A 22,947-nucleotide genomic window follows, 5' to 3' on the forward strand; every position below is an offset into this window, starting at 1 on the left:
CCTTGTCTTTTTTTTTTTTTTTAATCTTTTTCCTTTTTATCGGTACTGGGGATAAAGGATCGAACTCACGACTGCCTGCTTGCAAGGCAGGCGCTTATGCTGCTGAGCTAAATCCTCAGTCTCCATACCTTGCCTTTTTTTTTTTTTTTTTCTGTCTTTTTGAGACAGGGTCTCTCTATACAGTTCAGGCTGTCCTTGGGCTCACTTTGTAGCCCAGGCTGGTCTGGAACTCACAACGATTCTCCTGCCTCAGCCTCCCAACTGCTGGGATTACAGACAGGTGTGAGCCACCATGCCCGGTTTGCCTTTTGTTTTGAGACAGGGTTTCACTATGTAGTTTGGCTAGTTTTGAAGTCACTGTGTGTCCTAGACTGACCTTAAACTCTCAGTGATTTTCCTGCCTCAGTCTTCCAAGGGCTTGGATTACAGGTGTGGACCACCATGCCTGGCATTTTTACATTTCTTTTGAGACAAGGTCTTGCTAAATTGCCCTCCCCAGGCTCCAGTTCATCACCCTTTTGCCTCAGCCTCCCGGAGTGTAGTGCAGGAATGGTAGGTGAGCACCACCAAATCTAACTTCCTTTGCATCTCTAAATATTTAAAGAATACAGAAGGTAGATCCCAATGAAAGTTATCTTTAGATTTTTATTTGTCTGGGTTCCTGCTGTGGCTCTACCCTTTTTGAATATTCTTGAGTTTCTATGTTTTGTACTTTTCTTTTCCCTTTTTGATGTTGAAGATAGAATTCACGGCCTAGTGCAGTGATGGTGAGCCTGTTAGAGCCTGCAGGGACACGAACAGCCTGCTGGGTCGCCGGGAGTTCCTTCCCACTGGCCTAGTGTGTGCTAGGACAATGTTCTACCGCTGGGTGTACTCGGTCCCATTTTTTCCTGTCTCTGTCTCTCTGTTGGTTTTTTTTTTGTTTTTTTTTTTTTGTTGTTGTTGTTTTGAGACCCAAAACTGTGTTTTACTGTGTAGTCCAGACTGGCCTTGAACTCTTGGCAGCCTGCGATTAAAGGCCTGTGGCACCATGCTGGCTCCCCATCCTCGCTGCGTATGTAGTTCAGAATAGACGTTAAAACTATTTCGGTCACTTTTCCTCGACTTTTTATTTTCTCCAGCACATGTGGTACTATGAAAACCAGACTACTTTCCCAAATCTTTCTGAAACCTCCTTCTTTCATCAGTGGTATTTATTTCCCCAATTTGTGGTCTGTTATCTGTCTCTGGGATCCTTATCTCTCTCAGAGGCTTCCTTACATCCCTGCTTGGATTAATGGTCTCTGCCTAATCCTTCCTATCACACTGCTTTGCAGTTTAGTGGTTTCTTGTCGATCTCTTTCCTGCATGTCTGTCAGCTCTTTAAGGACCAGAACTTCTTTTTTTCCTTTTCCTAGCAGAGTACCTAACACCACTTGGGTTTAAAGTAAAATAAATGGTGCAAGTTATACTAATCCCAAAACTACCCTGGTCTTCTTAATTTAGGTCTATTAAAAACAAACAGAAAGGGGCTGGGGATTTAGCTCAGCAGCATATGCACCTGCCTTGCAAGCGTGCTGAGTTCAATTCCCATTCCCGGTACCAAAAAAACAAAAACAAACAGAAAATGCCTGGTATGGCGGAGCACACCTGTAATCCCAGCACGGGGGAGGCTGAGGCCTGTCAGGAGTTTGAGGGAGACCCTGTATCAACAAACCATCAACAAAAAGCAAAAAGAAAAATGAAAGACAAACCCTCTGTGCAGTTGTTTAATATCATGTATCTCCCTCGGACACTTCATGCACTACTGGAACCAACTTATTTTCTGTAGGAAATAGCACTTTTTTCTGCTCAATGATGTCATATCTGAGGGATCCGGAAAGCCCAGGTGTGTCCCCAGTACGAAGGACCCAGGAGCCTCAGGAGGCTGGCTGTGAGGGTAGGCAGAGGGCTCTGCGGCTGGCTGCCTATGCAAGCTTTAAAGGGGGCTCACTGCTGCTCCTCTGGATCGCTAGGCTAACGTCCCACACTGAAAACCGTTCCCGGCGCTGTAATTTTTTTTTCACACAGTGGCCAAGTTTCCTGGAGAAAGAAAAAGTAAAGAGTGGGAGAAAAACTAGCTGTGCGCAGTGAATTTGAGCCAAATAAAAAAGGAAAAAGCAAGATAAAAGAACGCCTAGAGGAAGCAAGGTGGGCTGCTGGAGGAAAGCCGCCGCCATAACCTGAGATCTTTTGATTTCTATTTTTTTTTTTTTTGGTCTGAGAAAGGGTTTCCCTATCAGTTCAGGCTGGCGTTGCCCTCACTTTGGAGCCCAGGCTGGCCTCGAACATGTAGTGACCCTCCTGCCTCACCGCAGGGCGTGCCGAAGATTTTCTTCAATCAGATTTTATGGTACATTTTAAATATACACAATGATCACAGTCATCATAATTTGTTCCAGTGTGTGATATAACTTGATTCTTTTTCTCATTTCTTCCCTTCGACCCCTTCTTTCCTTACCATTTACAAAATCTGTGTTTCCATGTTTTTTCACCCCCCCTCCCCGCATTTGAACATTTTCTTCCCTTGTTTGGCACAATACTAACGTGTATTTTGGTCCTTATTTACACTTTCGACTTCTCACACCAGAGAAACAATGTATTTACAGGTGTGTCCGATTTATTTCACTGAAGAGTATGGACTCAAGGTGCATTCGTTTACCGACATCTCAAAGTTGTCCTTATGGCAGTGTAGTGCTGCGTTACATAAGAAAACCTCCACGTCTTTATCCGTTCCTTGGTCGATGGCACTTGGGCTGTTTTCAAGATCTGGCTATTACAAACTGTGCTGCTAAAAACATGGGTGTGCGCATGTATCTCTGTGGTGTAATACCTAAGATTTTTAACAATTGAGAGCTTGAATAGTCTAATTTTGATGATTTTTACGGGAATTTCTGAGTCTCCAGTTTTTATTCTTTGTTTTTGGTCTTTTTTTTTTTTTTTCTTTTTCCTTTTTATTGGTACCGGGGATTGAACTCACGACTGCCTGCTTGCAAGGCAGGCACTTACGCCACTGAGCTAAATCCCCAGCCCCTCCAATTTCAATAGTGTAGTAAACAGGAAGAATTTCTGCCCAAGAAACAGGCTAACTCCAATGAACTATGAATTCTTGAAATAAATATAATTCCAACATGACAGAAAAGCTTTTCAGATTGTGTGACTTAGTTTTTTAATTAGTAAATGAAGTTACAAATTTTTCTTTTTTTTTTTTTGTACCAGCAATGGAACTCGGGTGCTTGGGCCACTGAGCTGCATCCCCGGCCTTAGCTACCCAGGTTGACAGCTGGGGTCTATCTTTTGTCTTTTTAATTCTTCTGTGGCGAGGAAGGACAGGATCGCGGAGACACTTAGGCCGGACTGCGCCTTCTCTACAACCGCAGGTCCAAGGCTGCAGGGCGCACCGTGCAGTGCCTGGCCTGTCCTCCCTTTCCTTCGCAGGCTGCCCGTGAGCCCGGTGCCCGGTGTGGTTACTGTCACCACCGTCGTCATTCCCATTTTCACGCCACGAAAAGCGCAGCTCAAGTTGAGTGTGTCGCCCTTGGTAGCGGGGGGACTGTAACTCAGCGCCTCGCGCCTCTGCAGCCCAGCCCTACTCGGTGCGGGCCACCTGACGCGGCGGCGGCGCCTGGGTCCCGCGGCCTGAAGCGCGGGAGGCTCCCGGGCCAAACCCCGCCCAGCCGGCCCGCAGCCCATCCCCCAGCCCAGACAGCCGGCGAGACGGGAGACCATCGAGCCGCCGGCCCAGAGCGTCGCCGCCCGACTGGCGCGTGACACCTCCAGGGCGGGGCCTGATGGAGGTCGGAGGAGTAAAGCGAGCAGCCGGCAAGGCGAGCGCTACCTGTCCTCGCAGCGCCTCGCCGTGGCCGCTGCCGGGAGCGGCCTCGTCTGCCCTGCGGCGCTGGATCCCTGACGCACGGAGCTCGAGAGCGAGAACGAGAGAAAGGGTAGAAATGGCGGCTCCACTCGGCTCCCGCTGAGGAGGGAGAAGCCGGCGGAGGGTCCGTGCAGCCGGCTTGCAGGATCGCTCCTGTTCCGCGCTGCCTGCCGCCTCGCGCTGCCTCTGCCTTGCTCGGCCAGGCTTTCGCCTGCCCTCGTCCGCGCTCCGGAGGCTCGGGGCCGGCTCGTCTCCCCGGGCCCGCCTCGGCTCCGCCGGCCCTGAGCGTCCGGCCGGCGGGCCGCCTTCCTCGGCTCTCCGGGCGCAGCGTGGGCCCGGCTCCCGGGCCGGACCATGGTGAACACCCGGAAGAGCTCCCTGCGGCTGCTCGGCTCCAAGTCTCCTGGGCCCGGGCCTGGGGCCGGAGGAGAGCCTGGGGCGGTCGGAGGCAGCAGCCATTTCATCTCCTCTCGGACCCGCTCCTCCAAGACCCGCGCTGCCAGCTGCCCGGCCGCCAAGGCTGGGGGAGGCGGTGGCGCCGGGGTCGCCGCGGAAGAGGCCCGGGTAAGAGCGCGACGCCCGCGTCCGGAGGCTGCCAGCGCCGGCCGGGCCGCCCGGGCTTTGTCTGGCCGGGCTGAGGGCAGGAAGCCTCCCGCGGACGCCGCTCGGGTGGCCGGAGCCGGGCTCTGCGGGTGCGGCGGCGGAGGGTGGCACCGCGGAGGGGCGCGACTGCAGCCCGTTTGCTTTGCTGGGCTGGTTCTTTTGTGTGAGGAACGGGGCTTGAGTTCGGGGCACGGGCTCGGGGGTGCTTCCGGGGGGCGTCGGGACAGTCTGCTGTGTGTGTCCTTGTCCTGCCTCGGAGGGGGATTCCGGGGGCAGCGGGCGCGCGGGGCCAGGTCCGCGGGCTGGGAGACAGAAGTGAAAGTTTGCGCTGGTGTTTCGGAGCCGCCTGGAAAGTGTGTCAGCTTCTGCCGCTGTCTCAACTCCGGCTTACTCTCAGTTTGGGGGTGGTGCGGGCTGGTGAGCTCCCGTTGGCAGGCAGACAGGGATACTGAAAAAAAGTTTGGAGCTGCTCTGACACAAACTTTGAAAACAGAATCAACGCTGTCGCCTCTCCAGGCGGGAGAGATCAAATGTGAAAGCACTCCGGAGTAACCAGCCGCTAGCTGCTAACCAAGGCTCCTGCGAGAGTGCAGCTTTCCGCTCCCGCGGGTGCGTGGAAAGAAACTTGTCGAGTGGGCACCACCATCCCCCAGTTGTATGGTTTATCGGATGCCTGTACTTTGTTAGAGGAGTAATTTACAAAAGGTGAATTAGCCTCTCGTCACGCGCTTGGAAAAGTGATTATTTGAAGAAGCAAATGATGATTTAGTTCTTTACAAAATAGTTGTAATTTTATTCCTGTGTGAAATGCTAAAAACTTGGGCTTATCACTTAATAAGATATTGACAGGTTTGTGTGAGATTGGTTCTGAATTTAAGAGAAAAAATCTAGAGGCTATAACTTACTAAATGATTTGCATGGAAAATGCTTGTTTATGTAAGATCCTTTAAAATCCATACTGTTTTGTTATTCTTATGAGATGGGAGCAATATTTAAGATTTTTTAGGGGTGTCTAAGATTCCCGCTTGTGTGCTGTGTGCCTTTTCTCTTTGTGTCTCATCCTGTTTTGACACTGATCAGAATGAGTGAGTGCATGAAGTAGAAATATTTTATCGTACTGCTCTGAAACACATCTTTGAAAAGAGCTGCTGCCCTTATTTGCTAAAACTCTGGAAAGTATTTTCTAAAACTTTATATTTAGTAGACTAGGAACTTACAAATCAAAAAGGTTGAAATAAGGAAGCTCAATCTGACAGTTGCGTAAGCTGTTAGTAGAATAAGTATTCTTAAGACGAGGGTTTCTGTAGAAATATTTTAAAGGATATACAAGTTTATCCACTTTCTGATGTTTCCATGTTTTAAAATAACTTTAAGAAGGCATTTCTTATATAGTTGGGTGCAAATAAAATATTTAAGAGTGTTAGCGTATAATTGTATCAGGCTGTGAACCTCTAGTCTATTAGAGCAATGTCAAACTCATCTGAAGCAATTAGCTCATCTCTCTTGCTGATCACTTGTGGTCCCATTTTGAGTTCATGGATATCTTACTGTCTTTACCCCTGAGGAATAAGGTGAAGTAATTTGTCAAGCAGCTGTTAGGGAGATGTTAAAAGGCAAGAAATCAATAATCTAGTGTAGAGATGAACATTTGGTAGCTTTTAAATTGCTAGAATATCTTGGAGCTCTTTCTGGAACATGCTAATGAAATGTTTTAAAAACCCCTTTTAAATGTTTTAAAAGTCCATAAATAACAGGCTACTGAAGATTCATTCTGAAATATTTTTCAGTTTAAAAAAATGTGTGTTATGGCTTCACTAGATGATGGAATGGTTTAGGTGTGCTCAGATATTAGAGACTTTCTACTGTTACATTCTGAGTGATTAGAACTTTAGAACAAGTTGAGTTGTAATTCTGAATTTAAGTTTATAGAATATACATTTAGAAGCAGGTTAAGTAACAGGCTACTGAGGATTCATTCTGAAATATTTTTCAGTTTAAAAATATGTGTGTTATGGCTTTACTAGATGATGGAATGGTTTAGGTGTGCTCAGATATTAGAGACTTTCTACTGTTACATTCTGAGTGATTAGAACTTTAGAACAAGTTAAATTTAAGTTTATAGAATATACATTTAGAAGCAGGTTTGCTATCTATTCCCAAAGTGGGTTGATTGGAGTGTGGCTGGTACTTCCTCTCCAGTTAGTTTTATGTTACAGGAATTTAACACTCCTGGCTGTCACCACCTTTCCTGATTTCAGTTCCTTTGGGTAAATATCTAGAAGTGAGATTGCTGGTTCTGTTTTTATTTTGTTTGTGAGAATTCTTTACACTTTTTTCCATGGGAGTGATATCATTTTGAAATTCATCACTGTATTTTACAAGCTTAGGTTTTTCAGTCCAAAGTGTTTCTTCCTCTCCATCTCTCATTGTTTGATTGTGATAAATTAATTTTCATTATTTCTTCAGCTTTTTCTTTTTCTTTGGTGGTGGTAGGGTGTTGAGCTGGGGCTTTGCTCTGTAGTTCAGGCCAGTTTTGAACTCACTTTGTAGCCCAAGCTGGCCTCAAACTTACAGCAATCTTCCTGCCCCTGACTCAGTGCTGAGATTATAGGCATGTGCCACCATCCCTGGCTTACTTTCCTTTCTCATTCCCTCTGGAATTCAGTATTCAGATGTTAGCGCTTTAAAGATAATTTTGTCCTAAATTAATAAGTAGGCAACTTTTTAGTATCACCTTCCTGGCATGCAGGAGAAATTTGCTGACAGTTATTGAGTAAGCAAGACTTGAGACTTACTGAAGCAGACTTCAGTTGACCCTTTTGGTGTCCATGTGCTGTGTCTCACATTTGTGAGGGATAAAACCTTGAAGTTATTTGCTGTGAAGTTGGTTTTCTTCATAACTACCTCAGTGTTTTCACTTAGGGTGAGTGTTGTACTTGTATATTGATTATGTAAACAAAAGCTCCAGTGCAGAGCTGCTTGCTTGCTTTTTTTTTTTTTTTTCTTTTTTGGTCTTTTTGAAGTTTAATATGCAGTTCAGGGTGGCCTTGAACTCACTTTGTAACTAGGCCAGCCTTGCATTTGCAGAGATCCTCCTGCCTCGGCTCCTGAATGCTGGGATTATAGGCATGTGCCATGCGCCTGGCTGTACTTTCTTAATTAATGACGTATTGGCAAGAAGTTTATGTATGCATAGAACAGTAGGAGCAGCTCATTACCGTATTTGGAGTTTTTTGTGTGTTTTGAAACAGGGTCTCACTGTGTAGTTCAGGTTGGCCTTGAAGTCACTTACATGGCTCCTGTTGGCCTCTGACTCACAGCAGTTCTGCTGTCGCAGCCTCCTGAGTGTCGGGACTACAGGTGTGAGATGCTGTGTCCAGTTCACCAAGGTGTTTATGCTGTACACTGGAAGCACAAGTAGGTGACCTTGAGGGTGATTTTTGTGTTAAAAATTTAAAAGTATTTTATAGTTTGAATCAAAAGTTTTTTCCTTCAGTTTTCCTTGTTCTTTTTTCTGTACTAGGGGTTGAACCCGGGTACTTCACAGTGAGCTTACATTCCCCTGTCTTTTTGTGTGTGTGTGTGTGTGTTTTGAGGAGGACTTGCTAAGTTGCTCAAACTGGGTTTGAACTTGGGATCCTCCTACTTCAGTCTTCAGAGTGCTTCCATGCCTGGCTCAGTTTTTACTGTGTCTACTTGTGAATGTATTTATTAATGTTCTTTTTTTTTTTTTGAGACAGGGTCTCCCTGTGTAGTTCAGGCAGGTGTTGAACTCAGTGTGGTAGCTGGGGGTGGCTTTGAACTGGAATCCTTCTCCTGCCTCAGCCCATGGAGGGCTGGGATCACAGGGGCCTGCCACCACACCTGGCCTGAATGCTATTTTTCATAGTGTCTTGTAAATTCTTTCATATGGCTCTCTTGATGGCTTTCTAATAGTGTACTTTATTGTATCATAACATTTTTAACCTTTTTCTGTTGGTTTGCAGGTTTACATGTTTTTAAAATTATAAATAATGTATTAGAAAATGACCTTATTTAAAGGACGTGAATTATTAGGTTAAAGAGTTGTGTTTATTTTAAATTTTTATAGATTTTGCTCTACAGAGAGTTTAAGGAAGTATCTTCTATTCTCTCATACTTGTAGCAATGTGAAGTTTTTATACCATTAGGGCCAATTAAGGAGTTAGGTCTGGACTTGCTGGGAAGGGCAGGGACTTCGTGGTTACTAAGTATCTGTAGTATCTGACACAAAAATAGGTGTTTGGTAAATGTTTGTGGAAGGAATGAATCACGGGAGTTAATGAGATTATGAAATTATATTACACCTACTAAGCCTAATAAATGTCTTTACCTGAGTCTATATCCAGTGTATGGTGGTAGATGTAATATTTGTTATATTACTTCATCAGTCTTTGAACATTCTTACTGGGTAAATAGTTTCTAAGTCACAATGATAGTACTGTGGGTGGGACTGATTCTGTCTAACTGCTAACTAAGTTGCGTTTTTTAATACTCAACATTGTCTTTTTTCATTTTAAATAATGTAATGTTTTTAGCTTAAAAGCAAAAACTAGGGAGTGTGATGGCACACACCTGCCATCCCCATATTTGGGGGCCAAGGCAGGAGAATCAATGAGTTCAGGGCCAACCTGGGCTGTATAGTGAGCTCAAGTGAGAGAGTGAGTTCATCTGAATTTGAGGCCAATTTGAAGTATACAGAGTGATACCCTGCCTTTCAAAAGTATCTGAAATGCATTTTAGATGCTTTTATTTTTCTGAGATAATACCTCATATGTAGACCAAGCCGGCCATGAACCTCAATCCTCCTGCCTGTGCCTGAGTGCTGAGATTACAGGCAAGCACCACCAAACCTTTATTTGGAAGAAAAATGCATTTTAAATTGTCAGTAGGAACATATGCTAATAAAAATAGAAAAAAAGAGAGTGAATTGAACAATACATACCCTCAGTACCCTTGAAACTGTAAAAAATAAAATACAGGCCCTTTTAAAATCTTTTTATGACTTCTTTGCCATTGTTTTTCTATTTCTGTATTTCCTGATAATTATTTAGAAATACTAAACTACTAGGCTTGCTTGGTCTTGGGATAGTTAAGGAAAATTTAGGACATTTTGTATGTTTCAGGACTTTGTAGAATTGTATTGGTTCTAAGTGAGTAAAGAGCAGTCTGAGTGTTTTCTGCACCCATGGCAACTGTTCCTCGCTGTATTCTTTTACAATGAAAGAAAAAGAAATTGAGTGCACCTCTAAACTTTCTCACAGAAACTGGAGTACTGGTTTAAAAAAATAGTAGACAAAAAAGCTGTCTTAGATATTGGAAAAGATTGTTTGCCCCTTATACTTTCTAACCTAACTTGGGGGAAGTATTCTGTTTTCTCTCTTTAGTTTCTCCCTCTTTGAGGATCTTTTTCTTATCAGTTATCTATCTAACTGAAAATTTACCTCTGTCTGTCTGTGTGTCCTCTATATTGCCGAGGCTGTCCTTGAACCTGAGATCCTCCTGCTTCACTTTTCCGGGTAGCTGGGATGGCACACACATGAGCCACTGTGTGTGGCTTAAAATTTTGTTTTATTTTTCTCTGTGCTCTGTGGTTATAAGAAATCAGATTGTGTGTTTTTAAAAAAGAAAATGTTTTTCTCACTTCTACTTTGTTAAACTCACTTTTTTCTCTTTCACTGTCTCTGATCTCTTCTCCTCCCCTTTTCTCTCTCTCTCTCTTTTTTAGTAGTATTGAGCGTAACCTTAGGGTCTTCACATTGAGCTGCTTTGCCCGAATTTTAAAAAATTTTAGTAATTCTGAGACAGTGTCTTCCTAAATCGTCCAGGCTGAGCCTGAACTTGCTGATCCTTCCTCATCCTCCCAGAGTGTTGGCCTCACACGCGTGCAGACCACGTCTGGCTTGTCAGATTTCTTTCCTGATTCGGATTCACTTTATAAAGAGTGGCTCAGCAGACATTACCTGTAGTTGGTCTCCACCCACTGTATTCTTCACCGGGTAATTTCCACCCAGCTTTTCACCGAAACTACCCTATTACAAGACATGGTGAAGCTGGGCGTGGTGGTGCACACTTGTAATCTTGTCACTCACAGGTTGAGGCAGGAGTTCGAGTTCACTCTGGGGTACATAGACTGATCAAGGCCAGCCTGAACTGCAGAGTGAGAAAACAAATGAACAAAACCCACTGCTAATTAGACTTCCTTTGTCTTTTCAGAACAAATTTCAGCTTTCCCTGGTATATCAGTGAGACACTCTTTGTTTTTGTAGTTTTGTGACATCCTTTTTGTTCCTTTAATGTCGGCGTTAAGATTTTGGTTTTTAATTGTGTGTAATACCTGTGATTCTTAACTTTTTTATTACCGTTTCATGCCCATCACTACTCCTTACTCGTCACTAAGCTGCATTTCCCACAGCCTGGTAGTTCCCTCCTTAGATTACTGGCCAGAACACCTACCTTTCCAAATCATGGTTCAGCATTATACTTCTCCCTTTAACAGCAGTTTCCTGGTTCCCCTTTTATCCACCTGAAGCAACAGCCACTGCCACTTTAAACCTGTCCTTATCTTTTTCTTTTTTATTTTTGAGACAGGGTCTCACTGTGCAGCTCAAGGTGACCTTGAGTTCATAATGTAGCCCAGAGTGGCCTTGAGATCCTCCTGCCTCGGCTTGCCCAGATCCCACACCTGGGATCACAGGTGTGCGCCACCGTGCCTGGCTATCAGTTGTGTTTCTCTAATGGTTTGATGTTCTGGGGTGGGATCTGATTTTTCTTTGAGTTCTAATATTCTAGGTATTAGTCTTTTATCTAAGGAATAGCTGGCAAAAAAACATTTTTCTCCATCTTATAGGAATCACTGTTGTTTCCTTTGCTATAGAGAAGCTTTTTAATTTGATGTTATTTTTGTTTTGTTTTCTTTTTAAAATTTTATTGGTACATTTTAAGTATTACCTAATGCTAATTCGTTGTAGGAAGTTTGTACTTGTACATGATTTATCTTGCTTCTTGTTTTCTCCTGTTGCCCTCTGCTCTCTTCTACTCTGCTTCTCTTCCTTTTTTTTGGTGCTGGGGATTGAACTCACAGTCTTGGGCTTGCCAGGCAGACACTTATGCCACTGAGCTAAATCCCTGGCTCTTTTTTAATACAGGGTCTCATTATGCAGTTCAGGCTGTCCTTGAGCTCACTTTTAGCCCAGGATGATCTTGAACTCAAAACGATTCTCCTTTCTTTCTTTCTTTTTTTTTTTGTACTGGGGATCGAACTCATGAGCTCGCACTTGCAGGGCAGGTGCTTATGCCGCTGAGCTAAATCCTCAGCCCACAATTCTCCTTTCTAGGGTGAGGTGGAATCTCAGCATTGTTTTAATTTGCAGCACTTGAATGACCAGTAATGTTGAACATTTTGTTGTATATTTATTTGCTGTTTTTAATTTTTTTTGTTTTGTTTTTACTTCTTCATCTGAGAAGTGTCTGTTAATTTCCGATCCCAATTTTTGGATTGAGCCTTCAAATTTGGGTGGGTGTCTGATTTTTTTCAAGTTCTTTGTATATTCTGGATTTAGTCGTTTGAGGAATAGCTGTCAAAATTTTTTTCCCATACTGTGGGTTGTCTCTTTACTCTGTGGTTTCTTTTGTTGTTCAAAAGCTTTTTAATAAGATGAGATCCCAGTTGATGCTTTGTGATATTTTCTGTAGAATCAGGGTTTTGCTGATAAATGTCTTCAAGAATTCTACCTATTCACACTGGGCGCAGTGTCACATGCCCATAATCGCAGCACTTGAGAGAATGAGGTTGAGGCGGGAGGATGGCTGGGAGTTTGAGGCCAGCCTGAGTTACGTAGTGAGGCCCTGTCTCAACGTCCTCCCTCTCTCCAGCATCCTTCAGCCCAAATTCTGCCTATTTTTTCAGTACATTTAGCATTTCAGTTTTGATATTTGGATTTTTGATCCATTTTAATTGGTTTAATCTTTGGCTTGTGGAAATTCAGTTTTTCCAGCACTATTTATGAAGGAGGCAGTTTCTTTCTCTCTCTCTCTCTCTTTTTTTTAAATTCTAGAGAATAAAACCAAGCAAAATAAAACAGAACAAAGCCAATCAAAACAAAATAGTGTAAGTGACATAGGACCTCAAAACATGATAATAGGAAATCAACCATGGCTACCATAATACCTCTTGTTGTCTTCAAAATAACTGCCCATATCATCAGACATAATAAAATCAACAGAACAGAATAGAACCAAGGCCAGCCAGAACTGCGTAGTGAGATGGTGTCTAAAAAAGACAAAGAAAAAATAAAAGGAAAATTCTGTATTGCAATTCTGGAAGTATGACCATTTTCTCTGTGTTATTTCTTCCTACCCAAGAACAACAGGTATCATTCCATTTTCTGATACCCTTTTAGATCTCCTTTTTCAATGTAAAAAGTTTTTACTTCCTTTGTTACATTGGTTTCTAGGTATTTCATTTTTTTTGGATGCTATTATGGAAGGTGTAGTTTCCTTAATTTTTCTCTCAGTGAGTCTGTGGTCTGTGTTCAGGAATAGTACCTATTTATTTATTAATTTATTATATATTAATTTATTTTTGGTTCTTTTGAGGCAGAATTTCACTATGTAGTTCAGGCCCCGTGAACTCACTTTGTAGCCCACACTGGCTTGGAACTCAGAGCAATCCTTCGCCACAGGCTCCTGAGTCCTGGGATTACAGGCCTGTACCACATGCCTTAATTTTTGAGTGTTGACTTTGTGTGCGGCTATGCTACTAAATTTGGTTATTTTAAAATTTGTTTTTTTTTTTAAATTCCATTTTATTCAAAGAGAAAAAAATTTTCAAAACACATCAGTGAGGGCAACAATGTTACATACATTGTTCATTGTCATGTCCAAATTATCCACCCAGAGCACAAGACATCTGCATTCAATTGTCCAACAACACCAGCACAAATCTGTCTCAGAAAAATCAGTAGTATATCTAAGTATCTTTTTTATATACGTATATACATACATATACATATATTGTTTCTGTCAGCTCACACTAGTAAGACAACACAGTGTTTACACATGCGTGTCTGATTTATTTTACTTCTCAGTGTGATCTCAAATTGCATCTGTTTACCTATAAAAGGCTCCAGTTTATCCTTCTTTATGGCAGAGTAGTACTCCATTGTATAAAAATGCCACATCTTTTTTATCCATTCCTTAGTTGATGGGCATTTAGGTTGTTTCTAAGATCTGGCTGTTACAGGTTGTGTTGCTATAAACGTGGGTGCACATGTACTGCTGTGGTATGATGTTTTTAATTCTTTTGGGAACATACTCAGCTGGGTTGAGTGGGACCTCTAGTCCTAGTTTAAAAATTTTTTTCTTCAATCAGATTTTATTGGTACATTTTTAGATATACATAATGATCATAAAGAATTTGTACCTGTATAGGATAAAACATTTTTTTTCCATTCCCTTGTCTTCCCTTCAACCTCTCCTTCCCTCTCCATTTAACAAAGTTTGCATTTTTTCTTATGACCTCACTCTTTAACCCTTCCACCCTTGTTTACTTCTCCATTTGAATGTTGAGTTTGGTTATTAAATCTAGATGTCATGGTGGAGTTTTTAGGATCTTTTATGGAGAGTATCATATTATCTGCAAATAATAATTACATTTCTTCCTTCCTTTCTTTTTTTTTTTTTTTTTTTGGTCTTTTTCATTTTTACCGGTACCAGGGATCGAACTCATGACCGCCTGCTTACAAGGCAGGTGCTTATGTCGCTGAGCTAAATCCCCAGCCCCAAATTTCTTCCTTTCATATCCTTATTTTTTTTTTTTTTTTTGTCTTTTTCCTTTTTATCGGTACCGGGGATCGAACTCACGACTGCCTGCCTTCAAGGCAGGCGCTTATGCCGCTGAGCTAAATCCCCAGCCCCTCATATCCTTATTCCTTTTATGTCTTTTTCTTGCTCTGGCTAATATTTGTAGAAATAAGAAACTCTTATTTGTTGAATGAGAGTGATGACAGTGGACATCCTTATCTTGTTCCTGATTTTATTTTTTGTCTTTTTGAGACAGGGTCTCACTATGCATTTCAGGCTGGCCTTGAGCTCACTTTGTAGCCCAGGCTGGTCTCAAACTTGCAACGATCCTCCTGCTTCAACCTCCTGAGTGCTGGAATTATAGGCATGTGCCACCACACTCGGCTTTTTTTTTTTTTGTATCAGGAATTGAACTCAGGACCTCTAGCTTGCCTTATTGCATGGATTTGAGTCTTCTTCCTTTCTTCGATAAGGTTGGCCAAGAGTTTCGTCAATTTTGTCTCTTTCAAAGAACCACCTCTTTGATTCTATAGTTCTTTGTGTTGTTTTCTTAGTCTCCATTGTATTAGTTTCTGCTCTGAGTTATACTTTTCTCCATTATATGAACTTTGTGTTTGACTTGCTTTTCTTCTTCTTGAACTTGAGGTTCAATATTAAGGTTGTTTATTTTAGCTCACTCTTTTTCTGATACGAGAATTCACCACTGTAAATTTCCCTCATAGGACAGCTTTCATGGCATCCTATAAATTGCAGTGTATTGTATTTATATTATAGTTTAATTGTGAAAACTGTCTGATTTCTTCTTTAATTTCACCTCTGACCCATTGGTTATTCAGGAGGATGTTATTTAATTTCCATGTGTTCATGAAGTTTTTGTGGTTTCCAATTTCATTGCATCTGATAATATGCACGGGCTAATTTCAGTTCCTTTACATTTTCTTAAGCACGTTGTATGAGCTAGTATGTGATCTGTTTTGGAGAGAATCCCACATGCAGCTGAGAAGACTGTGTATTCTGATGTTGTGATGTGGAACACTGAGTATCTACTAAGTCCATTTGTTCAAAAGTTCTAATATTTCATTGTTGATTTTTTTGTCTAGTTGATCTTTTTGTGCAGTGAGGTATTGAGTCCCTCCGTTACAATTGTACTAGTGTTTATTTGATTGTTTAATCGTATCTGTTAATATTTGTTTTATATAGTTGGGTGCACTGGTATTTGGTGCATATATATTTATGATTGTTATCTCTTCCTCTTGGATTTTTCCTTTTACAAGGATGTAGTGACCTTTTTGTCTCTCTCATAATCAATCTTGGCTTGAAATTCACTTTTCTACAAGTAAAATAGCTACTCCTGCTTTTTTTCCAGGTTCCTGTAGCATGGAATATTGTTTTCCAGCCTTTGACTTTTAGTGTATGAATTTCTTTTTGAATTAAATGTGTTTCTTGAATGCAACATATTGTTGGATGTTGTTTGTTGATCCATTCTGTCAGTCTGTTACTTTTTTTTTTTTTTTTGTCTTTTTCCTTTTTATCAGTACCGGGGATTGAACTCACTTGCCTGCCTGCTTTCAAGGCAGGTGCTTATGCCGCTGAGCTAAATCCCCAGCCCCAAGTCTGTTACTTTTGATTTGTGAATTGAGATCATTTACAGTGATGGTTTTAACTGATACATATTGATTTATCCTTGCCATATTATAGGCAGCTGAGTTACATAGAAATATTATAGACAGGCAGATCCGGCTGAACCCTGGAAGAAGTCAGTGCAAAAGATCAAATACCTTATAACTGTGGGGAAAAACAAACACCTCCTACTGCAGGCCGGATTGAATGACAAAAGACAAAACAAATGCAGCCATACCCTAAGGATAAACGACAGGATTGATATTCTAAATAGGTCTGTTCACTTTGAAGCCACTAATCCAAGCCCCTACAAGCAAAGGCCCTGTTTCCACTAGCTAAGTGACCAATTTAATCAATCTTACCTGAGCAATTGTACTAGTAATTTTATTGGTGGCCCATAATTCTGTCCCACCTCGTGTCTACCTTGTGAGTTTACATTTTTCCCCATCTTGGACCCATCTCACCTTGTGGTTTTTTTCTGTAAAAGTCCCTGGAAAACACAGTGTCTTTGACAAACCACGGGGACCTCTTTTGTCTATTTCTTTGACAAAAGCTTTCTTTCTCTAAATAAATATATTCTGCTCTTAACTGGCACTGATCCTAAAATTCATTTGATTTTAGAGAACACAAACTCATACTGGACATCCAGTAGGTTGGGAGTTTCTTTTCTCTATATCAGTTGTGTTATTTTCCTGCTCTTGGTTCCCCTTTTTCCTTTCTGTTGTGCTTGCCTGGTCCCGTGAATTCATACTATTGGGGTTCATGGAGTTTCATTCCTCATATCTCTTTCTAGAATGTTCTTCAGAACATTTTGGAGGGTGGGCTTGGTGGTCATTAATTTCCTCACGTGTTCTTTATCATGGAAGTATCTTATTTCTCCATTAATTTTTAAAGATAGTTTTGCAGGGTGCAGCCATCTGGATTGAAAGTTGTTTTCTTTCAGGACTTGAAACATTTCAGACTTTTGTGGCTTGAAACACTTCACTCCAAGCTCTTCTTGACTTGATGATTTGTGTTGAGAAGTCTGTCATGATTCTGATGGGTTTTCTTTTATAGGTCATTTGTTTCTTTCCTCTAGTGGCTTTTTTTTTTTTTTTTTTTTGTCTTTTTCGTTTTTATCGGTACCAGGGATTGAATTCAGACTGCCTGTTTGCCAGGCAGGTGCTTATGCTGCTGACCTAAATCCCCAGCCCCACCTCTAATGGCTTTTACTATTCTGTTCTTGTGTTGAATTTCTGGAATCTTTACTATTATGTCTTCGGGTAGATTTTTTTTTTAAGTCCTGGCTAGCTGGAGTTCTATGTGCCTCACTCACTGATATGTCTTAATTCTTTTTCTCTGCTTGGGAAATTTTCTGCCATCAATTTTGTGAACAGTTTTTTAAAATGTCTTTTTATCTTGTACTTTTTCATTGACTGTTATCAACTTTGTAATTTTTTTTTTAAGAGTAGGAAGAATTCATTGAGAGAAAGAAAGCTTTTGTCTGAGAGGGACAGAAGGGAGCCAGCAAAGTGGGTTGACCACCAATCCTGCTCCTCACAGGTGTTTTATTGAGCAAAGCTAAGAGGTGAGGTGGGCTCAAGGTGGGGCAGAACTATACTCAGTGAGGTTACCGATTACAGTTTCTCAGGTAATACTGATTCAGTGGGAAGTCACAGGGTGGCTGTGAGGTGGGACAGACCAACCAATAAGGTTACAAGTATAGTTGCTAGTGACCAAAGTGCGAAGCGTCTGGGGTAGGCAGGGACTTTCCTTGAAGGGCTGGGGTAAGAAGGCTGATCCTCCGCCCCAAGGAGATTGATGCCTAGTTAGAACGGCAGTCCCTGCTGTCCACCCCAGGGGAAGTGTATGAGCGAATAGTTGCATTTTCTTCTGAAATCTGACCGTCAGTGAAGATGCCTCCGTCCACATTGACCCAAGGGCCCAGCCCTGTCTGACTGCCTAGGATATTTCTGTCTCACTCCGCTGTCTGTAGTACCCCACCCTAACTGCCGGGAAGGGGCAACGGGCGAGGACTGACGTGAGCGCTTGCAGCTGAAGAAGTCCTGGTTGGGACTGGCAGTGGGAGATGCTCCACGGAGGGTCTAGTTAAAGGCCCTCAGCAGGCACCAGGTGTTCTTGTCTTATACAGCTTTCAATCTGGAGGAGACAAGGCCATGGAAACAATTAAGTGTACAAGGGCCAATAATAACACCAGCAGGAAGATTATGAATGTAGCCAACAAAGGTTTGCATCAGGAGGAAGGAGCCAATAACAGCTTTCCACAAAGAGGAAGGAGAAGGTCCAGGGATTTCAGAATCTGACGCGCCATTACCCTGTCGTTCTTGAACAGCTATTGAGATATTAGCAGAAAGATCAGGAATGTGCACACAGCATTCAGCTCTTACCCCTTCCCCCCGCCCCCCCTTGTGCTGCTGTTAGAATGGCTGATGCCGTTCAGTTTTGGAGGACAGCTCGCCTCATTCATTGTACTTCTTCATTCAGGGGAGAGAGACCAGCTGCAGTGCTATTTAAGGCCCACCGAGTGTAGTTAGTTAAGGCTCTATGCGTTGCATGACATCCTCTAACCCGAGGGAAGGGGTAAAGACAGAAGCCAAATGATCACACCAGTGAAACTCCTCTAGAGTCTGTAGGTTTGTCAGTGCCGTTGACCCTTCTGCCTGATAACCATGCAGATCCCGTCCTGTGTCTTTCTGTCCATCCAGGGAGCAGCCAGGGCCACAGACTGGGTCCATGGGGCCAACAAGTGCCAATGGAAGCCAGTTTGTTGCAAACCAGTGTTCAGCCTGTAAGGTTATTGTGTATACGTTATTTGGGGGGTTGTTCATCCCACGATTTAGTAGAATGAGGCCAACAAGCATCGAAGTGATTTTCCTGTTTGCAGCATAAGAGGGCCTTTCTAGTAAGATGTCCTACATGGGGTTAACCATAGGTCATCATTCCATTTCTGGAAATAGCCCTCTTAACATCAATGGTTGTTGGCCAGGACAGGACTCTTTGATTTCTTTAAAGAAGCTTCAGTGGCATTGTTACAAAAATGTTATTGTTCTTTGCATCATCTAGCAGATGCTGTATTTTTCGTTGTCCCTTGCTATTTTATTTTATTTTTGTACCTTGCTATTTGAAAGAAGTCCATGATCTCTAACTGCAATCCTGTCTTCTGGATCTTATTCTGTCCTCATATTGGCTCATTCTGCTGCTCATACTTTTTTTTTTTTGTCTCCTGGATATCTGTTTGAATTTATTTCATGGACTCCATCTTTTCCCCTATGTTGGGCATTCATGTTTTTCATAAGCTCCTCTTTTTTTCAAAATCTGTATCGCTCTTAGAGGCACTATGTCTTTTATTATGGTCGCCATCTCTAGTAGTCTTAAGACATTATTTCTGACTTGATTTTTTTTCTAGAGCCTCATCTATCTTCTTTTTCCACTGTTAGAGAGGCCAGGTGGATTGCTTTTAAGTTGTTCCACCTCATTACCCTCTGGGTTTGCCTTTGATGAGCTGGGGTTGCATCTTGATTAATATGTACTCTTCTCCCCTCTCTACTTCTCTCCTCCCCTCCCTTTCCTTCTTCTTTCATTCATTCCTTGAGATGGGGTCTTGCTGTATAGTGCAAGCCGTACTTGAACTCCCTGTTAGCCCAGGCTGGCCTTGAACTCAGCAACCTCCTGCCTGGGCCTTAGGGGTGCCTGCCGGGATTCCTTCCTTGGGCCAACACCTGACACCAGTTTGTTCTTGATTTAAAGGAATACTGTCAGCTTCTTTTCGTCAAGTATGGTGTTGGCTATTGATTTGTCATAAATAGCTTTTATCAGATTTAGATTTTTTTGAGATAAGATCTTTTTATATATTTTCTTTAGTTTTTTTTTTAAATCACGAATGGATATTGGAGTTTGTCGAAGGGTTTTTCTGCATCAATTGGGACGATCATGTGACTTTTTTGTCCTTAGTTTTGTTTGTGTCTTGAGTGCTGGGATTGCACATGTGTGCCACCATGCCTGACCTGCTGAGGATTTTTGATGGTGTGCTCATGAATGAGATTGACCCTGTAGTTCTCTTTGGTTGTTTGTTCTCTGGTGTTGGAATCAGGGTAGCGCTAATTTCCAGGAATGGTTTTGGGAGCACTGTTGGTTTTTTTGAGGTAGGAAACAGTTATACACTATGTAGTGCAGGCTGGCCTTGAATTTGAATTTCATTAGCTTTTGAGAAGAATTGATATTAGATCTCCTCTAAAGGTTTTGTAGGATTCAGTAGTGAATTCATTGTAACCTGGGTTCTTTTTAAGTGTCTTATTCCTTAATTTTACTGTCTGGTATTAGATTATTCAAGATTTTCATATTTTCTTGGCTCAGCTTTGGTGGTTTATCTGTAACTAGGAATATATTCTTTCCTTTTCAGTTCTCCATTTTCTTTTAAATTTGTTATTACTACTATTTTTTGTTTCTTTTGATATTTTTGAGACAGGGTCTCACTGTGTAGGCCAGGCTGGCCTCAAACTTGTGGCGATATTCCAGCCTTAGCTTCCTGAGTGCTGGGATTACAGGTATGTGCCACCATGCCTGGCTAATTTTTAAAATTTTTAAAATTTTTTGGTGTTTTGAGACAGATCCTGGCCATGTAACCCAGGCTGGCCCCAGACTTGTGGCAGTGCTCCTGTCCCAGCCTCCCAAATGCTGAAGCTACAGGCACCTGCCGCCATGCCTGCTCAAGTTCTTAATTTTTTTTGAGTGCAGACTTTTAAAGTAGTAAGTAATAATCTTCTGGATTTGGGCAATATCCATTGTGGTTTTGCCTTTTTCATTTCTAATTGCATTTGTGTCTTTTCTATAGCTTTTTTTTTTTTTTTTTTTTTTTTTTGGTTACATTGGCTAGAGGTTTGTCTTTTATCCTGTCAAAGAAGTAGCTGGGTGATTCCTTGATTCTTGGTATTATTAGGTTCAATTTCATTAATTTCTGCCATGATCTTTATAATTTTCCTTATAGTAACTTTCTACTGGTATTATCCTTGTTTTTTCTAGGACTGCAAGATGTCTTCATTAGGTTGCTTGAGATGGCTGTGTTTTTCTGGTGTGGGCATTCACAGCTATATTAAACTTCTTGCTTAGGACTGCTTTATTGTTTCCCATAAGTTCTAGCATATTATATTGTCTGCTGTGTTTTCTTGTTTTGTGTTATCTGATTCTATGAAGTGATTTTTTTGTGTGACCCATTTATTTATTTGAGACAAGGTCTTCTTACTATGCAGTTCAGGCTGGCCTTGAGTAGTCCAGGCTGGCCTCAACTCACAGCCATCTTCCTGCCTCAGTGTGGGAGTGCTGGTATTATAGGCGTGTGCTGCCATGCCCAGCTGCCATTGGTTATTTAAGATAATAGTATTGTTTAGATTCCATGCATTTATATAATCTCTGTGGTTTGTCTTGCTACTTATCTTTTTCATTGCAGTATGGCCTGATAATGTATATATTATTTGTTTTATTTTTTTTGAGACAGGGTCTTGCAATGTAGCTCAGTCTGGCCTTGAATTCATTTTGTAACTCAGGGTGGCCATGCACTTGCCTCAATCCTCCTGCCTCAGCCTTCTGAGTACTTGTATTATAGGCCTGTGCTACCATGTCTGACACATGTTATAATTTTGATTCTTGTTTGTTTTGTTTTTTGTCTTTGCATAATTTTTATTATTTTTTTTTTTTTTGCAATTTTTTAAGCTTGCCTTATGAGCTAGCACATGGTCTATTTTGGAGAAGCCTGTGTGTTGTGAGAATGTGTATTCTGTGGTTGTTGGTTAGAACTCCCTGTAGACGTCTTTTAGGCAGTCATTTGTAGGTTTGGTTCAATCCTGGTATTTATCTATTTTGTCTAGTTGATTTATTTGTGACCGTGTGGTATTGAGGTCTCCCATTACGATTTTGATGGTGTTTGTCTCATTTTTTTTAATGATCAGTAGTGTTGGTTTTATGAAGTTGAGTGTGCAAGTGTTTCATTCATACATGTTTTCCTGTTGAATTGTTCCTTTAAGTGTTCTGATTATCTTTGCATCTTCACATCAGTTTTGACTTGAAATTTATTTTGTCTAAAATTATTATTGTTATTTATTTATCTGTTTTTGGTTTTTTGGAACAGAATCCCACTCTGTAGTTCAGGGTGGCCTTTGTCCCTTAGCCTCCCTTAATTCTGGTGTTACAGATGAGTTCTTGTATATACAGAAATCTACCACCAAACCCAGTTTGTCTAAAATTAGAGTAGCCACTTCTACTGTTTTTCCGGGTTCCTGTTCCATGGAATGTTATTTTCCCTCCTTTTATTTTTATTTTTTAAAAAATTTTATTTAAGGAGAAAAATGAAAAAAAAAAAAAAACAGAAAAAGGGTACAAGTTATACAGAATTTCAGAAAAAATAAACAGTAGGAAATCACTAGTTAATTACATATTGTCATCTTAGAAATTGTTGTTGAAGTTACAAAATTAAAGCATATAGAGGGGACTTTCAAACAGTGAGACTGCAAACAGTTTTGTTCAATGATCCAACAAAACTCAGTAATATGATTATCTTATACACTTAAATATGTATGCAGTTATATCTTTTAGGGAACTTTCTTTTCCTTTCTTTTGTACAATGACAATTACACATTTTGGGTTTTATTACTCCCACAATTCTTACTACTTTTTTTTTTTTTTTTTTTAAGAAAGTAAAACCAAATGTGACATACCAGGACAGAGTCAGTCAAATCAAAAGGATGGACATAATACATAATATAAAAACAAAATACAAGGTGATCAACAGTGGTTACCATAATGCCTCTTGTTATCTTAAAAAGAATTGCCTAATCATCAGTTATAATAAAATTGAACAAAACAGTAAAGAATAAGACCAATAAAACCAAAACATTGGAGACATTAGAGGACTTCAAAAGAAGATAATAGTCAACCAGAATGGGCGTCACAATGAATCTTATTGTCTTCATAGTTGTTGCCTCTACTTTCAAACTTGGTACTATCAAGCATAACAGAGT

General features: G+C 41.4%; 1 protein-coding gene across 5 annotated transcripts in view; it reads left to right on the forward strand.

Annotated features, from left to right (window-relative positions):
- The first annotated feature begins 3,816 nt into the window (after positions 1 to 3,816).
- The window catches only part of Atad2b (ATPase family AAA domain containing 2B), a 145,620-nt gene continuing 126,489 nt past the window's right edge, over positions 3,817 to 22,947 (forward strand). For 2 of the 5 annotated variants that reach the window (XM_063231808.1, XM_063231816.1), the window contains exon 1: positions 3,818 to 4,456. In XM_063231808.1, the coding sequence (XP_063087878.1) occupies positions 4,247 to 4,456 (210 nt within the window). In that variant the 5' untranslated portion in view covers positions 3,818 to 4,246. Of the gene's footprint in view, positions 4,457 to 22,947 lie in introns of all 5 variants that reach the window. The other 3 variants (XM_063231829.1, XM_063231825.1, XM_063231820.1) reach the window with 3 other exon arrangements.

This window comes from Cavia porcellus, unplaced genomic scaffold (genome assembly GCF_034190915.1).
Source record: "Cavia porcellus strain 051 isolate PalLab524CR breed Dunkin Hartley unplaced genomic scaffold, mCavPor4.1 scaffold_1, whole genome shotgun sequence".
NCBI lineage: Eukaryota > Metazoa > Chordata > Mammalia > Rodentia > Caviidae > Cavia > Cavia porcellus.